This window comes from Macaca mulatta, chromosome 6 (genome assembly GCF_049350105.2).
Source record: "Macaca mulatta isolate MMU2019108-1 chromosome 6, T2T-MMU8v2.0, whole genome shotgun sequence".
Classification (NCBI taxonomy): Eukaryota; Metazoa; Chordata; class Mammalia; order Primates; family Cercopithecidae; genus Macaca; species Macaca mulatta.
In genome coordinates this window covers 63,684,951-63,708,488 of record NC_133411.1, presented here as the reverse complement: position 1 = coordinate 63,708,488, position 23,538 = coordinate 63,684,951, and the positions used below count along the sequence as shown (strand labels likewise).

Below are 23,538 nucleotides of genomic sequence, written 5' to 3'. Positions count from 1 at the left end.
GGGTTGAGTAAGGAACTGATGAATCAGCTTGTTTGGGAAAATTATTTTCTAGAGCCATCTCTCTTAAGCAAGAAGAGAAGTGGCATCAAGACCACTTGAAAAAGTCCTTTCTTATAGACGGCTCACTCCAATTTGGTACCTAGCTTTTTCATTCATATCTGTAAAGTGTAGTTATTATCAAATAGTTGAAGAATATGGTTCCATAAGCTACTTCTGAGTGGCAGAAGATATTTTCCAATGTTGAATCTGGAAGACATGAACTTCCAAAAAGATAAAGTAAAGCTTGAGCAATTCACCAGTAAAGCCCTTGCTTATTGCTACATAATTAAAAATAATTTTTTAACATCCCTAGCTTAGGATGAACTCTGTAGGCTCCCTGATGTGGTCTTAATTCAGTGTTATTGCTGGTAGCAGCTCTATTTGCACTGTTTATTTGTGACTTTGGGCAAGTTATTTCACCTCTCTGAGCTTTAATTTTCCATTTGTGAAATGAGGGGATTGGACTCAATGATCTCTAATGTCTACCCCAGCTTCAGAATTCAGCAAGTTCATAACATACAGAGCTCACTACAAGATGAAGCACAAATGAGCCCTAAGATGGCTGGGAATGAGCTACAGGCACTTGCAGCCTTATTCACATGTTGGACAGGTCCCACTGTTTCCTTTTCCCCACAGGGCCTTGTCCATACATACTGCCTTCTTTGGCATAAGCCTGGATGGAATATGGCTCGCCAACTTTGTCGTGCAACATTGGATACACAGAGATGTTATAGCACCAGAAAGGTTTTAATTTATCTGTAAAAAAGAAAGGAAAAAAAAAAAGCGTAAGTGCAGAGCATGGCAGAGTGGAAGGAATACTAGACTGAGTTATGGCCAAACACTTACGGAAGATATTCAATTTCTCTACAGTTTCCACCTCTGGAAAATAAACAGGTTAGGTTGAATGGTCTCTAATATCTATTGCTTTTCTCAGGTTTTCTAATTAATTCTTATTTTAAAATTTAACTTTTTAGCTTTTCCTTTTTTGGAGGCAGGGAATCCCCAGGTCTGTTCTGACCAAATACTGTTGCAGCAGAGAGATCCACAGGATCGCTGAACACGCTGCCTAATTAAGTCCTAGAACAACATATCATCACCCTGTGGATCTCAAACACTTCGAATTCTATCTCCTCTACTTGCCTGCATCCCTGTGTGTGTATTATTCTTAATATGGATGTTTGAAGCATTAAGAAATGATTGTAGTGACAGGATTAAAAGGGTAAAGCCTCATTAGGGAGGCTGAGGCAAGAGGATCACTTGAGCCCAGGAGTTTGAGGTTACAGTGAGCTATGATCGTGCCACTGCACTCCATCCTTGGCAACCAAGCAAGACCCTGTCTCTAGAAAATAAAAATTCAAACAAAATTAAAAATAAAGAGTAAAGCCTCACTCGTGTATCTTACATAGGGCATGGACTTTCCTGAAAAGAAGGCTATTCCTGTAACAATCACCTGGGAAGGTGGCCTAACTCTTAAATAGGCAACCAGAACTGAAGGAAGTATCCTAGGTAGGCCAGCTGGGATCCACACTCTGGAGTTACCCGTGGGATGACCCAGCTGTCCGGGAAGGGCTCTCTGATGGTGGGTGTTAAGATGGTGTTTTCCACCTGGAGACCGGTCAGATACCTGGTCTGCTTGTCACCCACAGCTTTCTGTGCCAGCCTCGCCTTGGAAATACCAAGAAGCGTGTCACTTCATTAAGCTTGCACAAGCTTGTCAAATGCTATTAACCACACTAACAGCTTTGAAGTCAAAGTTAAAGATCTAAAACTGGATGAAAATGAAACTAAACCCTGCACTGAGGGAACCTGTGGGTTCCTCCCTGGCTACCTTGCTGGATCGTCCAGTTCGTGGCCTGAGACACAGATTCCCAGGAAAGAGTGGGGTGCTCTGAGTCCATGTCCGGAAACCATTCAATCATCCAAGTGTTCACGTCTAGAGCAGAGCTTTGCCACTTCACCACTAGCTGGTCCTCAGCAAGGCAGGCCTGCATGACCTCAATGCACCGAAATGCTGAAAGGAGAGAAAAGGACTGCTTCATAGCTACCCACCTCCTTCCCCAAATGCAACAACCACATTGGCATCCTCATTGCCTCAACTGTAAAACAAGGCCAAAGTTCAGGATCTCCACGGCAGCCTCCCCGGATGGCGCTCTTTTCCCTCCTCTTATTGCATCCTTTTTCCTTACACAACACCTTTGAGGAGTAAGTGGCTTCTTAATCTTCCTTTACCTACCCCAAATTAACCTGTTTGCAGAAAAGGATCTCACTAGAGAGGTGGTGGCTAAAAAGACTTACCTTCCACAGGCGTCTCTGCAAGTCAAACAGAAAGGAAACCTGAGACAGAGAATCTCCAAAGGTAGAATTTCAGGCTCTGGGAATTGTGTGGCTGGGAGGCCGGGAGATGGAGACCCTAAAATCATACCAGGGAGATGGCTTCACGCTTTCACTGTATAGTCTGGCTCTACACAAGCTGGATATGAATTCCTATCCTCAAGGCAGCAAGTATTGCGTTTGTACCAGAAAGATAAAGACACTGCCATCCAAATTACCCAGTATGGATCAATACATAAATGGCAACATTTTCTGCGGGACTGGCTAAAAGAATCTGGAAACAGGTCACAAGGATTTATTCAATAAAAAATTTTGAGTGTGTGGCTTCCAATCCAATATCTGGAACTTAATATGAATCAGAGAGAGAGATCTTATTGAAAATGTTCGAACACACAGAAGAGAAGAGATCTATTGGAGGTATAGCGAGGCAGAAAGTGGAAGGTACAAACGGCGGGGCTCAGAAATTCCAGGGCATGCTCTCCCCTCACCCAATCCTCACCAGCTTAGCACTCCTCAGCCTGCAAAACTGGAATCCATGGGAAGAGCGTTTCTTTTTCTTTCTTTTTTTCTTTTTTTTTCTTTTTTGAGGCAGAATCTCACCCTGTCATCCAGGTTGGAGTGCAGTGGTGTGATCTTGGCTCACTGCAACCTCCACCTCCTGGGTTCAAGTGATTCTTGTGCCTCAGCCTCCTGAGTAGCTGGGACTATAGGTGCATGCTAACACACCCGGCTAATTTTTTGTATTTTTAGTAGAGATGGGGTTTCACCATGTTGGCCAGGCTGGTCTCAAACTCCTGACCTCAAGTGATCTGCCCAACTCAGTCGGTCTCCCAAAGTGCTGGGATTACAGGCATGAGCCACTGTGCCCAGCTGGGAAGAGTGTTTCAATGAATGCCAGAGATGATCCTGGATGCAGGCACAAAAGTGTCCTGCAAAAAAAAACCCCAAAAGCCTTTTGAAGCTGGAAGCCAAGGCCACATGTAGGAATCTGGGGTGGGGACCGGGGGTCCTGCATCCTGCTGTTCCTTGGCAACAAACCCCAGCAGGCTGTGTGTATATTTAGGAGTCTTGTTCTTGTAAGCCACAGTAGACGGATCCTTTTCCCAAACAGGGCCCTTATGAGACACTCCAGGGGCTAGTCCTAGCAGCAAGGCCAGGTAATTTGTCAACCTGAAAAGGTAACTCTGAGAAGGACAACTGAGGCATGGAGGAAATGTGAAGCCACAGAAGGAGCAGAGGCCGGGGCAAGAAGCACAGAGCCTGGAGATCGACCCCACCTAACCCTAAGGCTCTGAGTTTCTCCTTCCAGCCTTCCCCTGCTCACCACCTGGAAGCCTCCCCAGCCAGTCCTGGCTGAAAGTCCCTGCTGGAGCCTTGGAGATGTAACTAGACTCTTCTAGCAGCCAATGTTGGTGCTCCACCCAGACCCACTCAGCTTCCTTCCTACTGTGTGCATGTGTTTTGCTTGACTGCGATGACTATGAGACGTCATTTATACTCTAGAGTCCCCTGCAAGATCCAGTGGGAACCCCCCTCCCTGGGGCTTTTATCTCAGATTGTACCTGTATGGGTTGAATTGTATCCCCCCAAAGTATATCCCCAGTGCCACAGAATGTGACCATATTTGGAAATAGGCCACTGCAGATGTAATTAGTTAAGACAGAGGGCCCTTTATAAGAAAAGAGGAATCTGGGCATGGAAACAGAGACACACAAGAAGCTAGCCATGTGAAGACTGAAGCAAAGATTGGATTTATGGGAGTTACTGGAGCTACCACAAGCTAATGAATACCTGAGGCCACTACAAGCTGGAAGGGGTAAGGAAGGATTCTCCCCTAGAGACTTTAGGGAGCATGGCCAGCCACCACCTTGACTTGGGACTTCTGGCCTCCAGGACCATGAGACAATAAAGTCCTGTTGTTTGAAGCCCCCCAGTCTGCAGTGCTTTGTTTTGGCAGCCCTGAAAGCCCACCTTCGTCTCAGCCTCTGCCGTGTCCTGGCCTGCTTCCGCAGCTTCCTTTTCTCATCTCCCTGGAGGCGTTTTTTTTTTTTTTTTTAAATGACTTGCCCACAAATCCTGGCCTGAAGAAGCCAAGATTAAAATAGCTCCATGCTATTTTAAGTGTTGGGAATTAGGTTAAAAAAAAGAAAGGAAAAATCGACAAAAAATCCCTGCCCTCACGACGCTTACATCCTATTGAGGAAGAAAAAGGTCGTAAAATAAATAATTTATAGAATAAGGGATAGCACTAAGTTTGAAAGAGAAAAATAAGAGAGAAAAGAGGAAATCTATTGTCTGCAATTCTTTGAACGAAAGTTTTTTTATTCCAAAACAGGATAAATATGAGTTTGCCTGGGAGCAGTAATACGTCAAAAACTACTCAACCAAAACTGTAATGAACAATTTATTGGCAAGTATAAACACTAGAATTTTTCCACAGTGACAAATGGAAGGGGAAAAGGAAGAAAACAGGACAGCAAGCATTAAACCAAGGATGGGGATGTGGTGAGTCCCCATCTGTGGGGAGAAGAGTTCAAGAGCAGCTTCGGTCACGGAGGACAGATGTGACAAAGAGGACAGTTTCACAGGACTCGACTCGACCCAGCTTACATTCACCCAGACCAGAACAAATCAAAGCTGCACACAGAACTTCTAGGCATATGGCTTTCTATTCTGTAATTTATAAGGTTTCTGATTTTCAACACAGGCTTTGTTCCAAAGGAACATGACTTCAAGTGGTTCATTAATTACCAGCAAATTCTCATTGCTTCACCACCACATAAAAGGCCCCACTCCATTTTTGTTTTGACTCAAGAGAAACAGCCACCCTTGAGAGCCCAGGGACTGCTCCTTGGCCAGTCGATGGGACCAGGCACCTAAGGAAGAAGCTGATGCTCTACTTACACTTTTCCTGAATGGCTGGAATCCTCAGGGTGGTCACTGGAGACTTCCCAAGAGAATTATAAGAAATCATAGACACCCAATAGCTCTCGCCTCCCAGATGCAGTTCAAGCTGCTGGTTAGTGGTGTTCACTGTCTCTGTGAGGTTAGTGTTGTTTTCTGGAAAGTACCATATGTTGTAGCCAAGTGTTTTCTCTAGGACTGGGGCTCCTCTTGCCTTCTGAACCCAAAGAAAACAAAATTTATTGCCAATAACAAAGAAAAAGAAAGGCATTGAGACAGTGAGAAGCAGTGGGGGTGAGGGTGGGAAGTAAGGCTAACTATTAGATACTAAACTACAATGAGGTAATTACCCTCCAGGGATGAATAACACATCCTTGGCTGTGATATTAACCCTTCAAGTGCCAGAAGAGGGGATTTACTAAATTTTGACTAATTCCATGAGGCTAAACTAGAAGAATGCCCAAGACAATGTAAACAAGCCACCCTTATTTCCTTCTGCCTGTTTCTTTCCCTCCATCCTATTCAGGTAGAGGAGTAAGGGCTAAAAAGCTGACACATTCCCTCTGAGCCCATCCCAAGTCTGGTCTGGCCCTGAGTCATCTCTTGCCTGGAGTATCCAAGGGTTGGAGAGCACCCTATGCCCTAGTCTTTTATTTCCATGCCTCTCCCTCTGAGAAGGGAGCCAGCTTCCCTGAACCAGGCACCCCAGCCAGGCATCCTAGCTAAGAGGGCTGCCCTACCAGTCCCAAGCGCTTGGCGAGAAGTTTAAGGTAGAATCCTGAGGACTTTAAGCTAAACTCTTATTTTCTGCCTTGAACTTGGGCCCACTCACCAGTATTTGCCTAGAAGACAGCATGGTGAGTATTTCCCAGAATTTATAGGGCTTCCCTTTCTGTTACTGATTACACACATAGATGGAGCGGAATGCCTGAATGTAAGTCCAGGACTTACAAGTGGGACTTTAGCAGGCACTTTGTCCCAGTGCTTTCCCAGTTCAGGAATTTCCTTCACACTTGCCTTGGCATAAAAGGTCAGCTAGAATCTTCCTAATGACCAGGAGCCTTTTATTTCTAAAGATGACCCATTTTCTTTTTTATTTTATTATATTTATTTATTTATTTATTTATTTTGAGACAGGGTCTTGCTCTGTCACCCAGGCTGGAGTACAGTGGCCTGATCTTGGCTCACTGCAACCTCCACCTCTTGGATTCCAGCGATCCTCCTGCCTCAGCCTCCCAAGTAGCTGGGATTACAGGTGTGTACCACCATGCCCGACTAATTTTTGTACTTTTAGTAGAGACAGGGTTTTGCCATGTTGTCCAAGCTGGTATCGAACTCCTGACCTCAAGTGATGCCCTCGCCATAGCCTCTCAAAGTGCTAGGATTACAGGTGTGACATTACAGCCCCAATTCTTTTTTAAATAACATATTCTTTTTTAAATAATAATAAAAATTGAGATATAATTCACATTGCATAAATTTACTGTTTCAATGTGAGTTCAATGGCTTTTATTAATAGTATGTTCAGTCATGCAACTATCACTATTATTTAATTTTAGAGCATTTTAGTACATTCTTTTTTAACCAACTCAAATTCTTAGCGAGCTCTTTCCTCTTGAAGGTGGGAGGGGGAAAAAAAAGACCAGACCCACCAAGTGGTGGGGAGGAGGTGGGCACTGAAACCCATCTTCTCTACTTCACAAGCTGCCCTACTTGGCCCTTTGCCACTGCTATGTAGCTAAGACCACATGTGGGCGTGTGCGGTTGTTGGCTTTCCTCCCCTAAAAATGTGTTGCCAAAATCACTTGTTTTCATTCTTGATGGCTGAGAAAGACAGTACAGCATCTGGGATTGATTCTCTAGGATTCCCCAGCATCTCTGGCTGCTGTCCCATGTGGCGGTAGAGCCTTGGCAACCCAGGGAGTCCCATAGCCTGCAGGTGTGGAGGGAGTGGGTGATGGTGCGGGAGCCTCCAACCCTGAGGTAATTGGAATGTCATCTGGCAAAGCAGGACACTTGCTCCATTTTCAACAGGATTTTGAACTTGCCTGGACTTCAGCAAATGTGAGCTAACATCGTGAGCATTTCCTGGGAATTCTGGAGGTACACGAAGGAATTCTGGCATCTCCCTCCTCTCCTCCTTCTTCTTCCCCACGTTTTCACTCTTTTTTTCTCCATCTGCCCTTTTCCTTTCCTGTTTATTGCCTTGTCCCCCCATTTTCTACTCCTTCTCTCACTTTCTTCTCTCAGGTCCTCTTTCCTCCTCCTCTTCTCTGCATTCCCCACCTGACTTCTGTTCCTCACTCCCAGGCCTCCATCCTAGAAAGGACCATGTGGTCCCTCTTCTGTTTTTGTGCCCCACTGTTTCAACACACGTGTGCCGTATATGTTGCCAATGACTCGAGGACACACCAGCAAGCTGACCCTGATCAGAGCTCTTCTTAGATGGTTGGGTCGGGAGGGGGGTTCCAGAAACTAGTCAGCAGAGGCTTGTCAGTGATAGTGTCCTCCAGAAGGCCATGGTGCCTCCTGCACTTTCACTTTCTACCTTCCTCAAATGTTAATGTTTCAGACCAAAGAGGACGGGGGCCAGGGTCTGTCATGTTTGGGCCATCTGCAAGATGACCTATAGGGCTTTTTTGAGCTGGCCAACCAATGTGAGATTTGGGGCATCATAAAGCCCTCTAGGGAAGGAAATTCTGGAGGTAAAATTTCAAGAATCACAGTTTTTGGAAGGGTAAGAGACCAAAGGCTTTTAAATAGGATAAAGAAACAGGCTGGGCATGGTGGCTCATGCTTATAATCCCAATGCTTTGGGAGGCTAAGGTAAGAGGATCTTTTGAGCTCAGGAGTTTGAGACCAGCCTGGGCAACATAGCAAGACCCAGCCTCTACTATATATATACACACATATATATGTATGTGTATACATATATGTATGTATATATATATTTAAATTAGCTGGGTGTACTAGCACACCTACCCAGCTACTTGAGAAGGTGAAGTGGGAGGATAACTTGAGCCCAGGAGTTAAAGGCTACAGTGAGTTATGATTTCACTACTGCACTCCAGCCTGGGTGACTGAGCAAGACTCTGTCAAAAAGAAAGAAAGAAAGGCAGGGGGTTGGAGGGAGGGAGGGAAAGAGAGAGAGAGAGAGAGAAAGGAAGGGAAGGGAAGAAAAGGGAAAGAAGGGGAGGGGAGGGGAGGGGGAAGGGGAAGGCAAGAGGGGGAGGGAGGGAAGGGGAGGGGAGGGGAAGGGAGGGGAGGGGAGAGGAGGGAAGGGAAGGGGGAAGGAAGGGAAGGAAGGGAAGGAAGGGAAGGAAAGGAGGGAAGGGAGGGAAGAGAGGGAAGGGAGAGAAGGGAGGGAAGGGAGAGAAGGGAGGGAAGGGAGGGAAGGGGAAGAAAGAGAGAGAAAAATAACCCAGAGGGAGGTCACCTTCCATAACAACCGCACTGGCCTTCTTCCATCCACCTCAGTTGGTTTCAGGACTCTCCACAGTTCCAGGCCACATGGAGCTGTAAGGAACAAGAATGAGGTACTCAACCCAGAGAGAAGGGAGTTGCAAAGGAGACAGGGAAGGTGAGCTGGGCAGTTGGGAAGGATTTGCTCGAGGGAGCCAGTAGGAATAAGGTGAGGAGCGGAGGGATGGCAGCCTTGCAATGACCAAAGATGTCTTCATTTTGTGGTCAAGGAACTGGAATCACCCAAAGATAAAAAATAAAACCGCTCTTGAGTCTGATGATTTAACGTAAGCTAAAGGAGAAGCATAATAGGCCCCATTGTAATATAATTTGTCTCCCAAATCTAGATCAAAATGTGACTATCTCATGTCCTCTAGACATAACATATATATTAAAGCTGGGAATGACACAGATAACTCACAAGGAGATATATGTATATACAATTTATACCAAGTCTGCTTCCAAAAAAATAAAACAACATACTTAAGATGTTATAAAATATAAGAAAAAATTAAATGACAAAGGAACAAGAAAATAAGCTTCACTAGGTCCCTCCTTGAGCTCTAAATTTAATGCTGGTTTTTCCAAAATAAAAAAGAATCACATTGAGGTGCCTATTTCTTGTGGCCCAATAAAAAGGAAACCTAGAAATTTGTATGAAGGAAAACTATTTTCTGGCTACGAACACTGAAATCATAAATGGAATTTATCACGTGGATCTCTTCAAAAAGGACACAGAGTAACGTAAAAGCCAATATCTGCAATCCCAATAGAGCAAAAGCACAGAAATATCATATATGAGCATTTTTCATAGTTGTTTTCCATAAATAGCTAGGGCGCAAATCCTGACACATGCCTTTTTCCAGTAAACAACACGTCTGAGACAACAGTCCAAGTGTACAGGCTTCTGATGATCTAATCATACAGGGATGAAACTTACAAAAAACAAGGAATTTACATTTCACTTGATTTCTGGACTGTATCTCTCAAATATCCTGTCTCAAGCAAGTTTTGTCAAGAGATGGCTCACTGGCAATTTCTAGTTGAACGCCCTGACATGCACCTGAGATATCAAAATACTGAGCTACTGATTAAAGAATGACCCACCCACTTTAGCCATGAGAGGAAAGCAGAGAGTTCTAAACAAATGTCAAGAAGGCTAGTGGCCCACGATTTGGAGAAGAGAGTAAATGTCCCTAGTCAAAGCTGCAGTAGTTGCACTCTGAATTTTTTCTTGAGGAAGTCACATGGCTGCAGATAATGTAATTAGGTCCACAAAGAATGAGTCTACCACTCAGACCAAGATCTAAACTATTTTTTAGAAGTAAGAGATTGTCTTCAGGGATCTTTTAAATTGTAGGTGATTGGATATCTTAAAGTAAAATGACTGGCTGGGTGCGGTGGCTCATGCCTGTAATCCCACCACTTTGGGAGGCCGAGGCAGGTGGATCACTTGAGGTCAGGAGTTCGAGACCAGCCTGGCCAATGGTGAAACCCTGTCTCTACCAAAAAATATAAAAAATTAGCCGGGTGTAGTGGTGTGTGCCTGTAATCCCAGCTACTCAGGAGGCTGAGGCAGGAGAATCACTTGAACCCAGGAAGCAGAGATTGCAGTGAGCCGAGATCGTACCATTGTACTCCAGCCTGGGCAACAGAGGGAGCCATGTCTCAAAAAATTAAAAAAAAAAAAAAAAAAAAAAAGTAAAATTACTGAACTCCAACTAAAGACAATCTTATAATGAGGAAAATGTACCAAGTACAATTGAGTTAATGACTTGTTTTGCCTTCAATGGAGAGTCACATTTCTACAAATACTCTTGCAGAAGCTAAAGTCTAGTTAACACAGTCTAGCTGTTAGGCCCAGGATCTCCCAATGAGATATATTAAATGCAATTCTATTAGAATTGTTTATAAGGAGGTTGAAATGTGTTGACTTTACATATTACTTCATCTAAATCCCGCTGACGTGTTGTCTCAAAAGCTCTGCCAGGAGTTTTCTGATTTCTCAAAAGCTTTTATTGAATCAGAAGACAGAACAGCCAGTACTCAAGTTTCTCAGACAGGAAGCAACAGACTGGTTTCAGTGAGATGTAAGCAGTGGCCAAGTTCCTCCCAGAAGACAGCCTTTGTACAGGGCTACAAAGTCATTAGACCTTCCAAGGAAACGCACAAGATTAGAGGGACATTCACTCCATCTCTCACATGCAGAATCTCTGTTCCAATCACGTGGAGAGTCAAACTCAGGGCCAGTAATATTGAGAGTAAGAAAAAAAAAAATCTACAGACAAGGTGTTCATTGTTACCCAGTCCTAAATATTCATCTCAAGGACAGATACAGGCAAAACTAAACTGATTATTAAATAATCATTCCAGGCACTTGACTAGAAATATGAGTGAAATTCTTCTTGGATTTAGCCCATAGGCTAGCCGGGCATGGTGGCACACGCCTGCAGTCCCAGCTACTCGGGAAGTTGAGGTGGGAGGATCACTTGAGCCTGGGAGGTGGAGGCTGCAGTGAGCTGAGATCTCACCACTACATTTCAGACTGTGTGACACAGTGAGACCCTGTCTCAAAAAAAAAAAAAAAAAAATCCCATAGGCAGTCATTTGTTTTCATAGATGGTAATGATAAATGAGTTTAAATGGATATTTTCTTCTTTCATCGAGGTCACTATTTCCTGCAAATATGGTCCAAAGAGAAACAGTCTTCTCAGTATAGACTTCCCACAGATGCAACTGTTAGTGAAACCACTGCCTCACTAGCATGTAAGTCTTCTATGGTTATTATAGCCAGCTTTCCATTAACCATAAATTGATAATGGATTTTCAGTTTAATCAGACGGGGAAAAGTAAGGACTCTGAAAAAAAAATAACAAAATTAAAATTTTCCAAATCAACCAAAACATCTATGTATTCGAAGGCATCACTTCTCCGGATTGACACAGCAACAACTGATGCTGTACTATTTCTATTACAATATGGGTATCCCCACAGCGACCACCAGTTAGACATATGCAGGTACCCCTGCTGAAGAACAACAATCAGAAAAGCTAACTCTCAGCAAGTGTCAGTTTCTGTGAATTTTCTCATTTAATGCCCACAGTCCTGTCATTTCTGAAGCATAGAGAAATTAAGCAGGTATTCAATATCACAAGTTTTTAAGAAATAAAGCCAGGATTTGAATCAAATTATATCTGTATCATGTAGTGAGTAGATTGTCTAAATATAGGTAAATAACTTTAATAATCAATATATTGAAATCCAAAAGAAAATAGTCAGTGCTTCACATTCAACTTAGAATACATGTTTTCAAACAATTAGAAAGGTTTGAAGTGGTATGCATTAAACAAGTGGCATTTCATTGAAATAGGAAAACACGTGGTTTATAAATTTGAAAACAACAAATGAGGATTTGCTGGGGGCAGGGGGGTGCATTTTAATCAGTTTCTTCTGGGATCCTGAAAAAAGGAAGAAGGACAAAAGCAAAAGTTCTCTAGTGGTGACTTGGATAAATAAGTGTTGATTTGGTTTAATTAGCAAAAGGCATAGGTAACACCAGCATCTGGTGTTTGCTAATTAAATCAAGTTAGCTGAACTAATAAATCAGATGAAATAGTACATCTTGTTTTTGGCAGCAAAACAAGCTGAGAAAACTGACACAAGGGACTGGCTGGTCTGTGAGGAGCTTGAGACTCTGAGCCACGATGGCACCAGGAGGTCACTAGAGAGAAGAGTGACAGCCATGGCAGGGGAAGAGCTAGGTAAAACACAACGGCACCCAAGGGAGCACTTAATCATCAGCTTGCCTGCTGAAGAGTGAGGCAAAGGAAGAGAGCTATTTGCTGAGTGATACTGCATGAACATCTCTGGTGGGGAACACAACATTCAGAAGGCATCAGATTGGTTCCAGACATCTGACCATAGGGGTGAATGCACCAAACATCTGTTAATACTAGTGTTAATACTGGAAACTCAACCAGGATCCAAAGGAACAAATCATTATTGTGTGGATGAGGTAGCACAGAAGTTGACCCCAGATGTTATCTGAGACTAGTCTGCAACTTGGGTATGAGACTGAAATCTCATTTTCTATTACAACATGGGTATCCCTAAACCACCTGAAATCATGAGGCCTTAAATCATGGCAATGGGGGAATTCATATTCTAAAACTCACATCCCTTATAAATAAATAAGGTTAAAGCCTCAGAGGAAGGTTAGAAGGGTGGGCATTTTAAAATTTCTTGTCCATAATTCAGAAGAAGAAGTGTGGCCATCACTGGGTGTGTATCCAATTAATCATTCATTTACTGTGTTAGGCTGAAAAATGGCCCCAAAATATCTCGTCCAAATCCCTGGAACGTGTAAATGTTTCCTTATATGGTAAAAGGCACTTTGCAGATGTGATTAAGTTAAGGATCTTGAGATGGGGACATTATCTTGGATTAGCCGGGTGGGTCCTAACTGTGATCACAAAAGTCCTTATAAGAGGGAGGCAAAGAGGTCTGACACACAAGAGCGGGGAAAGGTGATGTGATGATGGGGGGATAAGTTTTATAGATGGAGGAAGGACCACAAGAAAGAATACAGGCAGCCACTAGAAGCTGGAAAAGGCAAGGAAACAGATTCTCCACTCAGAGTCTCAGAAGGAAACAACCCTGATGACATCTTTACTTTAGCCCAGTGAAACTGATTTTGGACATCTGACTTCCAGAGCTATGAAAGAATACATTTGTGTTGCATTAAGCCACTAAATTTGTATTGTTACAGCAGCAATAGAAAACTGATACATTCATCACACATTTATTGATCACCTACTGAGGGTCAGACTCTGGGCAAGACTCTTGAGAAAAGTAACACATGCTGAGTGACCCTGAGCCATTTATTAGCATCTCTGAAACTCAGTTTCCTCATTTCCAAAATGGGAATGACTCTACATATTTTATTGTGCTTTTAGGAGGATTAAAAATATAATAGTAGGATAAATAATAAGAATAGGAAATCTAGCAGTTAGTGAATATCTACTATGGGCTAAACACATTATTTCATTTAATCTTTAAAATAATGCTAAAAAAATAGGTACTACTACAAACTTAACTTACATATTATATTTCAATATAGAAAAGGGGAACAAATGTGAGGAAACTTCTGAGAATGGACTGAGAGATTAGGTGTCTTGCCCAAAGATACCTGGCTTGGGATTCAAGCCAAGCCCACTGACGGGAAGCATTGCTCTTAATGACCATACTGACACTTAGTAAGCGCTTGATCAACCAGCAATCCACGCCTCTTTCCTTTCCTCACTGTCATTAAAGATGTGATTTTTTTTTTGTATTAGTTACACCTTTATTTTGAGTAGTAGCTCCAGGGTTCACAATATATATCTTTAATTTATCACAGGATACCTTCAAATGATATGATACTGGCGGGGCGCAGTGGCTCACGCCTGTAATCCCAGCACTTTGGGAGGCCAAGCTGGGCGGATCACCTGAGGTCAGGAGTTCAAGACTAGCCTGGCCAACATGGTGATAGCACGTCTCTACAAAAAATACAAAAATTAGCCGGGTGTGGTGGTGGGCCCCTATAATCCCAGCTACTTGGGAGTCTGAGGCACAAGAATTTCTTGAACCCGGGAGGTGGTGGTGGCAGTGAGCCGAGATCACACCACTGCACTCCATCCTGGGTGACAGAGCGAGAGTCCATCTCAAAAACAAAACAAAACAAAACAAATGATACCCTTTCATGTATAGTACAAGAATCTTATGAGTATTAAAATGTGACCCTTTGCCTTTGAGGCACAAAGTTGTGCAGGCTCACTCTTGGAGGGTACAGGGGCCCCCTGGGGTCATGAGATTCCATGATTCCCAACCAGGACACTTGACAAACCCCACCAAGTCTAGCCCAAAGCAGCCCTACGCCAGAGCAGACAGGAAGGGAATCGCAGGGAGCAGCTTGCCTTCTTCCTCAGTCATTCCCATTTTTTCTTGGCTCCAGTCACTCCAGAACTTTGACTCCTTGACCGCACATCGCAGAGCTACGACATACTCTGTAAAAGCCTGCAGCCCCATAAGGTTGTAGGTTTGGTTTGTATCTTTACGGTTCTTAGCGAAGTTGACTTCCATCTACAAGACAGAGACAGTTCTAAACTGAAATGGAGACCACACATGTTATCCTCCCATTTTCCTCTTCACTACCCAGGTTTTACATTTTTAGAACTACTACTCTTTACTCTTACACTTTTAGAACTAGTAACACTCTAAATCAAATTTTAAAATACATCATTTTCATTAACAGACTTTCATATGTGCCTGGGAACAATTGGTACCTACATAGATATGAACATCTCCGTGAACCACCACCTCCCTCCCCATTTCCTGTATCTAAGCTTATGGGGCAGAGATTCCTGCCTCTGGCCTGTCTGAATGAGCAGAGCTCTGCTGCTTGCTGTTCTAGAAGATGCAAGCCTCAAGATCCAGGGCAACCTGAGCCTAGGAGGTGACTCCAACACCTAGAGATACTGCCTCATGGAACTGCAGGAACAGAGACCTTAGCTGCACTCACGTCATGCATGAGACCCAGGAAAGTTAAATAACCATTTAAATGAAAGTTAGAAGATCTGCAGAATAGGACCGGAACATAGATTTCTTCACTCCTAGGCTTTTTCATTTTACCCAAATCTTTCATTTCAAAGCATTGGTCTTTGGGTGACCAGTCAAGCTGCTGAAAGTCTCAACAGCCTGAATGTATAAATTGATTTTGATACTCTCTTGGGGAGGGAAGAGGTAAATAAATCAGTTCTTTTCTCTAGATGTCAGCTTCTGATTGGTAAAGTGAAGGTGTTGCTTTATGCAATTTCTGGGACTCAGCTCTCCAAGAGAAACTAAACATTTAGTTATTCCTTTTCTGAACACAGTCATTGTTGCTGCAATATAAACCTTTAGTTCAATATAAACATTTAGCTCAATATAAGCTTTATAAACCTAAAGTTATAAAACCCAAAACCTAAAGGTTTATATAGCTTATTTTGAGCTGATTAATAAAAAATAACCTTCACTGGCTGGGCGCAGTGGCTCACACCTGTAATCCCAGCACTTTGGGAGGCTGAGGTGGGCGGATCACGAGGTCAGGAGATTGAGACCATCCTGGCTAACATGGTGAAACCTCGTCTCTACTAAAAATACAAAAAAAAAAAAAAAAAAAAAATTAGCCGGGCGTGGTGGTGGGCACTTGTAATCCCAGCTACTCGGGAGGCTGAGGCAGGAGAATGGTATGAACCTGGGAGGTGGAGCTTGCAGTGAGCCGAGATCGCGCCATTGCACCCCAGCCTGGGCTACAGAGAGAGACTCTGTCTCTAAATAAATTAATTAATTAATTAAATAAACTGCACTAATAGACATGTCTATTTAACTACTATGCACACAGCATAGTCCCATGGGATCCTGCAAGAGAAGGAAGTCCTGATACTACTACATCTATGTCCCAGCTGTGAAAATTAGTACCTAATTGCAGCTCCTGTGCTTTAAGGAAATTGGGCAGAAGGAGGATATGTGTCTATGGCAGAAAGCTGACAACTGCAGATGGACTTTGGAACTCTGTCCAGCTGCAGACGGTCTTTGGAACTCCCAGTCTGGTGAGATGGGGGTGGAACAAGAAGAGGCAATGACACTTTGGGGGCTAAATCCCAGGTTCCCTGAGCATCCTCTTCAAACAGGCCCTGGAGATGCTGTGACGGCAGACTAGGGTTGTGGGGAGCATAACTTGGGACAACCTGTTGTTAGTTAGGGATCCAGTTAGAAAAGGATTAAGACTGCCAGGAAAGGCCCAACCACATGGTGCCCTCCATACGTGATTTAAAATACAAATACTAATCCATACAGCAAGTGTAAGGAAGTCTAATAAAGCTCTATTTTACTTTTCACACTTTAAAAAATACATAATATTCTTTCTAATCTTTCAATTTTTCCTCCTGCTTTTTTGTACCCTTAGCACATGCTCAGCCTGTGTGGTGGTTCTTATCATGTTCATGCTCAGAAAGTTCTGCCTAATGTAGCCACGGAAGCCTCTTCCTCCCAGCCTGAGCCTCAGAGGAGATGAAACCACTGCTCAGTCTTTTAAACAAGGTGCCTGTAAGGCTCCTTTACTTTGTTATTTTGTCCAGCCAAGATCCTCTATCAACTGATCCTTTATATACAGGCTTAGATCTAAAACTTCCCCAACTCTGCACAGGCAATGGAACCCTACCAAAACACTAATTAGCTTCATCAGGTTCATTGTTAACAATCTATGCTTTGTGCCAAATCCTAACTCACCCAAAGTGTTTGTCTTAATAGATGAGTCAGAAGTTCTGATACAAAACCTAAATCAAATTCTGTGTGTGTGTATATGTGTGTGTGTATGTGTGTGTGTGTGTGTGTGTGTGTTTCTCACTCTGTTGCCCAGGCTGGAGTGCAGTGGCATGATCTTGGCTAACTGCAACCTCTGCCTCCTGGGTTCAAGCAATTCTCCTGCCTCAGCCTCCCCAGTAACTGGGGCTACAGGTCCGCACAACCATGCCCAGCTAATTTTTTTTTTTTTTGAGACAGGGTCTCACTGTGTCACCCAGGCTGGCGTGCAGTGATCTCGGCTCACTGCAAGCTCCGCCTCCTGGGTTCTTGCCATTCTCCTGCCTCAGCCTTCCGTGTAGCTGGGCCTACAGGCACCTGCCACTATGCCCGGCTAATTTTTTGTATTTTTAGTAGAGACAGGGTTTCACTGTGTTGGCCAGGATAGTCTCGATCTCCTGACCTCGTGATCCGCCCACCTTGGCCTCCCAAAGTGTTGGGATTACAGGCATGAGCCACCGCGCCCAGCCACATCTGGCTAATTTTTTTGTATTTTTAGTACAGACAGGGTTTCACCATGTTGGCCAGGCTGGTCCCTAACTCCTGACCTCAATTACCCACCCGCCTCAGCCTCCCAAAGTGCTGGGATTACAGGTGTGAGCCACTGCACCCAGTCCATACATCAAATTCTTAAAACAGTTTTGAGATCCCTTTCTAAGAGGCTCACATGGCTTTATTATATAAAGGTGCAAACCCTTTAAACTAGGGCCACAAAAGAATCTGGAGGCTGCTGAGGTATGGTCACATGGATGGCAAACCTGGGAGACAGAAAACCTGAGCTTAGGTTTGCAACTGACAAGCCCTGTGATCTTGAATAGATCATTTAAGTTTTCAACATCTTAATATCCTAATCTGCAAAAATGGGGATAGCAAGGCCTCAATTACAGGATATTTGCAAGGATTCAATAATTTGGAGTATAAGGAAGCTCTTTGTTACTCACATATCATACAAATATGGGTCTTGTTATATGGACATGTTGGAATTTTAGCATTAGTTTTACACGGCTACACTTAAACAAATATTTATTGAGCACAGGCATGTACCAGGCAAAGGGAAAACAGATGAAAGCAAAGATTCCTGCATTTGAAGAACTTACAGTCTAACTGGAAGAGAAAGTTGAAATGCGTTGTTGTTAAGTGCAATGACAGAAGCATGCAGAGGAGGGACCAGGCCCAGGTCCTCAGAAGGAAATATGTCAGTCCTGAGTTCTGAAAGGTGAAGAAACTGGGGTAGGAGAAGAGATGCAAAAGCAGAGGGTGTTCTAGGAAGAGGCACAGAAAGAGTGAGAGAACATGATGCAAGGGAAACAAGCAATTCAGAATGACCAGAGAGGCAAGAGAGAGAGCGTGAAGGGGTCAGTAGAAGCCAGGTCTCACAGGGTTAACAATTTGGACCCTTTTCCATCAACAATGGAAATCTTTGATAGAAGGTTGGGAAGAGCTGAGTTGGGTTTAGCTGGGATTACAACTGAGGATAACTGCATGTATTTGAAAGCTAAGGAGAAGACCAGGCATGGTGGCTCACACCCATAATCCCAACACTTTGGGAGGCCGAGGCAGGTGGATCACCTGAGGTCAGGAGTTTGAGACCAGCCTGACCAACATGGTGAAACCCCATCTCTACTCAAAATACAAAAAATTAACCAGGTGTGGTGGCACAAGCCTGTAATTCCAGCTACTTGGGAGGCTGAAGCAGGAGAATCACTTGAACCCCGGAGGTGGAGGTTGCAGTGAGCCAAGATTGTGCCATTCAGCCATTCACTCCAGCCTGGGCAACAAGAGTGAAACTCCATCTCAAAACAAAAAAAAGAAAGAAAGAAAGAAAGAAATCCAAGGAGAGAGAAAGAGTAGTACAGACTTCCACCTTCCTTCCTGCATCCTCCAGGAAAACAGGAGGCAGGACATTTTACCTTGGGGACTGGAAGGAAGGAAGCAGATGTAGAAGAAGAGTACAGATGTAGGTGAGTTTGTCAAAGAGACAGCGTACAGGCTGCCAAGGGTTGGGTAGTTTATACTTGTTGCCCTCACTTAGTGTTGTATATGGTATAGTAATTTTCCAGAGGGACTCTAGTCCTGGTTTATTTTTCTTGTTGAATCCTATCCCAGCAGCTGTAGTGACTCTGAGCTCGTCAAATAGAAGGAATTAAGGGTTTATAGCCAGTAGATTATCCCAAAAGTTTCTCAGGTTCACGGAGACCATGACATGTGGTATGAAGAGGAGCTTGTGCTGTACCAGGGACTGCCCCACTTAGGGGTTCCCCAAACTACGATTATTGAATCTAATGTTCCACGTAGGCAGGTTCAAAGAGAATGGTTCCAGAGCTGGCTTAGAAAGGAAGCTGGGGGGAGAAGTGGCCACTACCATCTCTCTGAACATAGTGATAGAGGCAGAAGGCAGATAAGGAGGGTTCCCAGAGAATCTCCGACCCGCCCCACAAGTGTTTACATCAGATGCTTTTGTGCAGATGGGGAAAGCTGCCCAGGGTCTTGTCCACGCATGCCCACAATGGACTGGGGATCCGTCTGTGCACTGGGAGAATGGGGTGGAGCCACGGGAAGTTCACACCTTGTGCAGGGAGAAGGAGCCTGGACTCTTCAGCTCCTGTATGGTGGCCTGGTATTCAATCTGTGAGATGGTAGCCTGTTAGTAGGAGCCCATCTTGCTTTGCTGAGTTTTTTTCTCGTTTCCTTTTCACCCAATAAATTCCTCTCTCCTCACCCTTCAATGTGTCCGCGTGCGTAATTTTTCTTGGTGACACAAGAACCCGGATTTAGCTGATCTAAGGCTCAAAAATTCTGCATCAATAGGACAAATAATGCTTTACTGAAAGAGTTCCAGACAAGGAGACGATGCTGCAGTAAATAGGGTGTCTATGGGTTTCCACAAGGGAAAGGGTCGCATGATAGCCTCCTGGACAAGATAAAAAAAAGTAGCCTGAATGACGATAGTGGTAATTAGGTATATTCATAGAACCCTGAATAAATGACCATATCCAAAAGAAGGGTTGATCCTCTGGATGGTTTCTACTGGTTTACCACAGGGCTCTGATGTAGTCACCATTTTTCTTTTTTTTTTTTCTTTTTTTTTTTTTTTTTGAGACGGAGTCTCGCTCTGTCGCCCAGGCTGGAGTACAGTGGCCGGACCTCAGCTCACTGCAAGCTCCGCCTCCCGGGCTCACGCCATTCTCCTGCTTCAGCCTCCCGAGTAGCTGGGACTACAGGCGCCGGCCATCTCGCCCGGCTAGTTTTTTGTATTTTTTAGTAGAGACGGGGTTTCACCGGGTTAGCCAGGATGGTCTCGATCTCCTGACCTTGTGATCCGCCCGTCTCGGCCTCCCAAAGAGCTGGGATTACAGGCTTAAGCCACAGCGCCCGGCCACCATTTTTATTAATAATTAGATAAAGGTATAGAAGGAAGTGTTATCAAATCTGGAGATACTGAAAAGTTAAAAAGTAAAAAGTTAATCATAAGTTTTGGACCAAACAGGATTCTAAATAGGCTGGAATGATAGATAAGACCAACATGAAGAAATTCAATAAGAATAAATAAAACACCTGAACTTAGGTTAAAAATCAACAAACGATAAGATAGTAGAGGTATGTTTTACTAGCAAGTCTTCAGGAGGTAAAAAGTCTTAAAGGTTTAATTAGCCAATAGTTGATTAGAAGTCAATAATGTGGCTGCTCATGACGGCTCACACCTGTAATCTCAGTACTTTGGGAGGCTGAGGGAGGAGGATCACTTAAGACCAAGAGCTCAAGACCAACTTGGGCAACACTACAAAAACAAATTAAAAATCAGCCAGGCATGGTGGCACATGCCTGTAGTTTCAGCTACTCGAAAGGCTGAGGCAGGAGGATCATCTGAGTCCAAGAGTTCAAGGCTGCAATGAGCTGCGATCACACCACTGCACTCCAGCCTGGGTAACGGAGTGAGATCCTGTCTAAAATTTATAAAAAGGCAATAAATATGAGATGATTACAAAAAGGTGATACAATTTCAAGCTGCATTGATGGAAACTGCAGAATATTTTCTGAACTTTGAGGTAAGAAAACATTTCCTAAGACACAAAAGGCATAAGCATAAAGATAAAGACAGATAAAATTTAACCATATTAAAATTAAGTGACTGTTCCTCAAAAGTCACCATTAAGAGAGTGAAACCTCATGCCACATAGTGAAAGATGTGTGCCATACACATAGCAAATAAGACTCATAAACAGAATATATAAGGAATGCCTACAAAGCAATTGAAAAATCAGGCAGACCAGCCAATAGAGAAAACATGCAAAAGGCTTAAATCAGCACTTCCAGAAGAAGGAATCCAAAGGGCCAATAAACATATGAAAAGGTGTGCAACTTCATTAAAAGTCAAGTAAATGCAAATTAAAGTCACCATTCCATCATGTTCAGACTATGGGATACCACACAGCAATGAAGATTTATAAACTACAGCATTATATAGCATGAATAAGTCTTAAAAGCACAATATTGAGAGAGAGAAGCCAAACATTAGAAAATACAAAATGTATGGATTCCCTTTATATGCTCCTCTATTTCTACTGGGCGCTCCTTCAGGATGAAGGAGGAGGGCTCAAGGAAAGAGGGCATAGTCTTTTAAACTATGTTCTTCAGTGATGCAGGCTTAAATGGTAAAAAATGAAAGCAAAGAAGATTACCATGAAAATCAGGGCAATAGTTAGCTCTCACGGAGGTCATGAGCAAAGGGCAAGCAGAGGGCTCTGGCATCCTGGAGATGTTCTGTTCTTGACTGCAGTGGTTTCTACATGAGCACTGACTTAGTAATTTGTTAAATGCAATATTTATGTTTTGTTCACCTTTCCAAATGTATGTTATACCTCATGATTTTATAAAGGGTCAGAAAAATAAAAAATAAAATGGCCAAACCATAGACTCTCTGGTAGCCACACAGCCAGACGCAAACTTGGATATAATGCAGAAGTAAATTTCTCACTCTTTATTGTGTCCCTGTGCTCAGAAGGCAAAAATGCCTATTGTAGAACACTCTTCCAATCTAAAAGGTCCAGAAGGAAAAATGCAACACTAGGAAGAGAAATACTTCCTATGTCTCTCTTCTATTTTCAATGTAAAAAGTGAAATAATGATTCCAGGTCAACAATAGTTGTCAATGATTCTTTTCCTCTGGGCCTCTAATAGGAACATTATTATAACGGCATAACTTACCCAGCTGGTACTATTGACTGTCCTGAATCGAAGTGCATATTTTAAATCAGATGAAACAGGTGCCAACTCAGGCTTTATCCATTCAATCCGAATCATTCGTTTGATGCCCAAAACTGGTTTCACACTGAAAATCTCAGGTGGTTCAGTTTTCGCTGAAAATAAAAATCATACAACTCTCATATTTGCAAAAAGATAAGAATTTGCTAACAGCATCCATCCAAAATTGAAAAAAGAAAAAACCTTAGAAAGGAAATGATAGTGCTTTGTGGTCTGCTATATGAATGCAGATGGCATTTGCAAGGTAGTACAAAAGGAATGTCGCCCCCACCCCCAACCCCAACACCTCTGAAAAAGGAATACCCAGTGAAAAAAGGATGCATTCCTGTGATTTTTCAACAAATCAGCCTCTTATTGATTGGGTCATCATATGCTATGCCAAGCAGAAAGGAGGTAAAAAGAGACCACAGAACCAGAAAATAGGCTGTCTCTCTTATTTACTCTCACCTCCCCTAGGCATCTCCTTCCTTGACCTCCAGGATGATGGAATACCCACTATAAACACTATCAAATAACTCTCATTTTCCTTCCACACTGCAAACATTCTAGCCCCAAATTTCTCTCTTTGAAAATATGCATTTTTCTAGTTATAAAAGTAGCATATGCTCATTATACAACATTTTTTAAGTGTAGAAAATACCAAGAAAAACTAAAAATCATCCATTATCCCACCAACCAGAGATAACCCTTATTACCATTTTGGTATATTTCCTTTCAGCTGTTTTCTGCGTAATTATTTGCATTATCTTTTAAACAAAATTGATACGCTAAATAAAGCTTTTGTTTTTTTAAAATATGCAATCAGCATATATCACCTTCTATTAATAGTTCTTCAAAACATGATTTTTAAGGTTCATAATATTCTACTTTATGGATTAACATAATTTTTTGACTTATGTTCTATTATTGCACATTCACAGTATTACAGTAGGTAGCTAATCAGGCATGAGCAGGACAGGAGAGGGCTCCCCCTACACACCACCAGGAAAGTCAGGTGACCATCAGGTGATGCTCAGACAGTTGTCACGCTGCCTTGCAAACCTAATAATTGGCTGCAGCCAGCAACAGGGAAAGGCAGTTTCCCAATAAATAAAAACATCTGTAACTAGTGATTGGCAGCTCCAAAATAAGATCTCAAGAATTGGGCTGGACGCAGTGGCT

General features: G+C 43.1%; 1 protein-coding gene across 1 annotated transcript in view; it reads right to left on the bottom strand.

Moving 5' to 3' along the window:
- Positions 1-23,538, bottom strand: part of IL31RA (interleukin 31 receptor A) — a 58,104-nt gene that overhangs the window by 11,775 nt on the left and 22,791 nt on the right. The window contains exons 4-9 of the mRNA XM_015140081.3: positions 22,321-22,472; positions 14,691-14,856; positions 8,711-8,790; positions 5,275-5,491; positions 1,868-2,050; positions 694-795 (exon numbers count right to left, since the gene is read on the bottom strand). Of these exons, the coding sequence (XP_014995567.2) occupies positions 694-795; positions 1,868-2,050; positions 5,275-5,491; positions 8,711-8,790; positions 14,691-14,856; positions 22,321-22,472 (900 nt within the window). The remainder of the gene's footprint in view (positions 1-693; positions 796-1,867; positions 2,051-5,274; positions 5,492-8,710; positions 8,791-14,690; positions 14,857-22,320; positions 22,473-23,538) is intronic.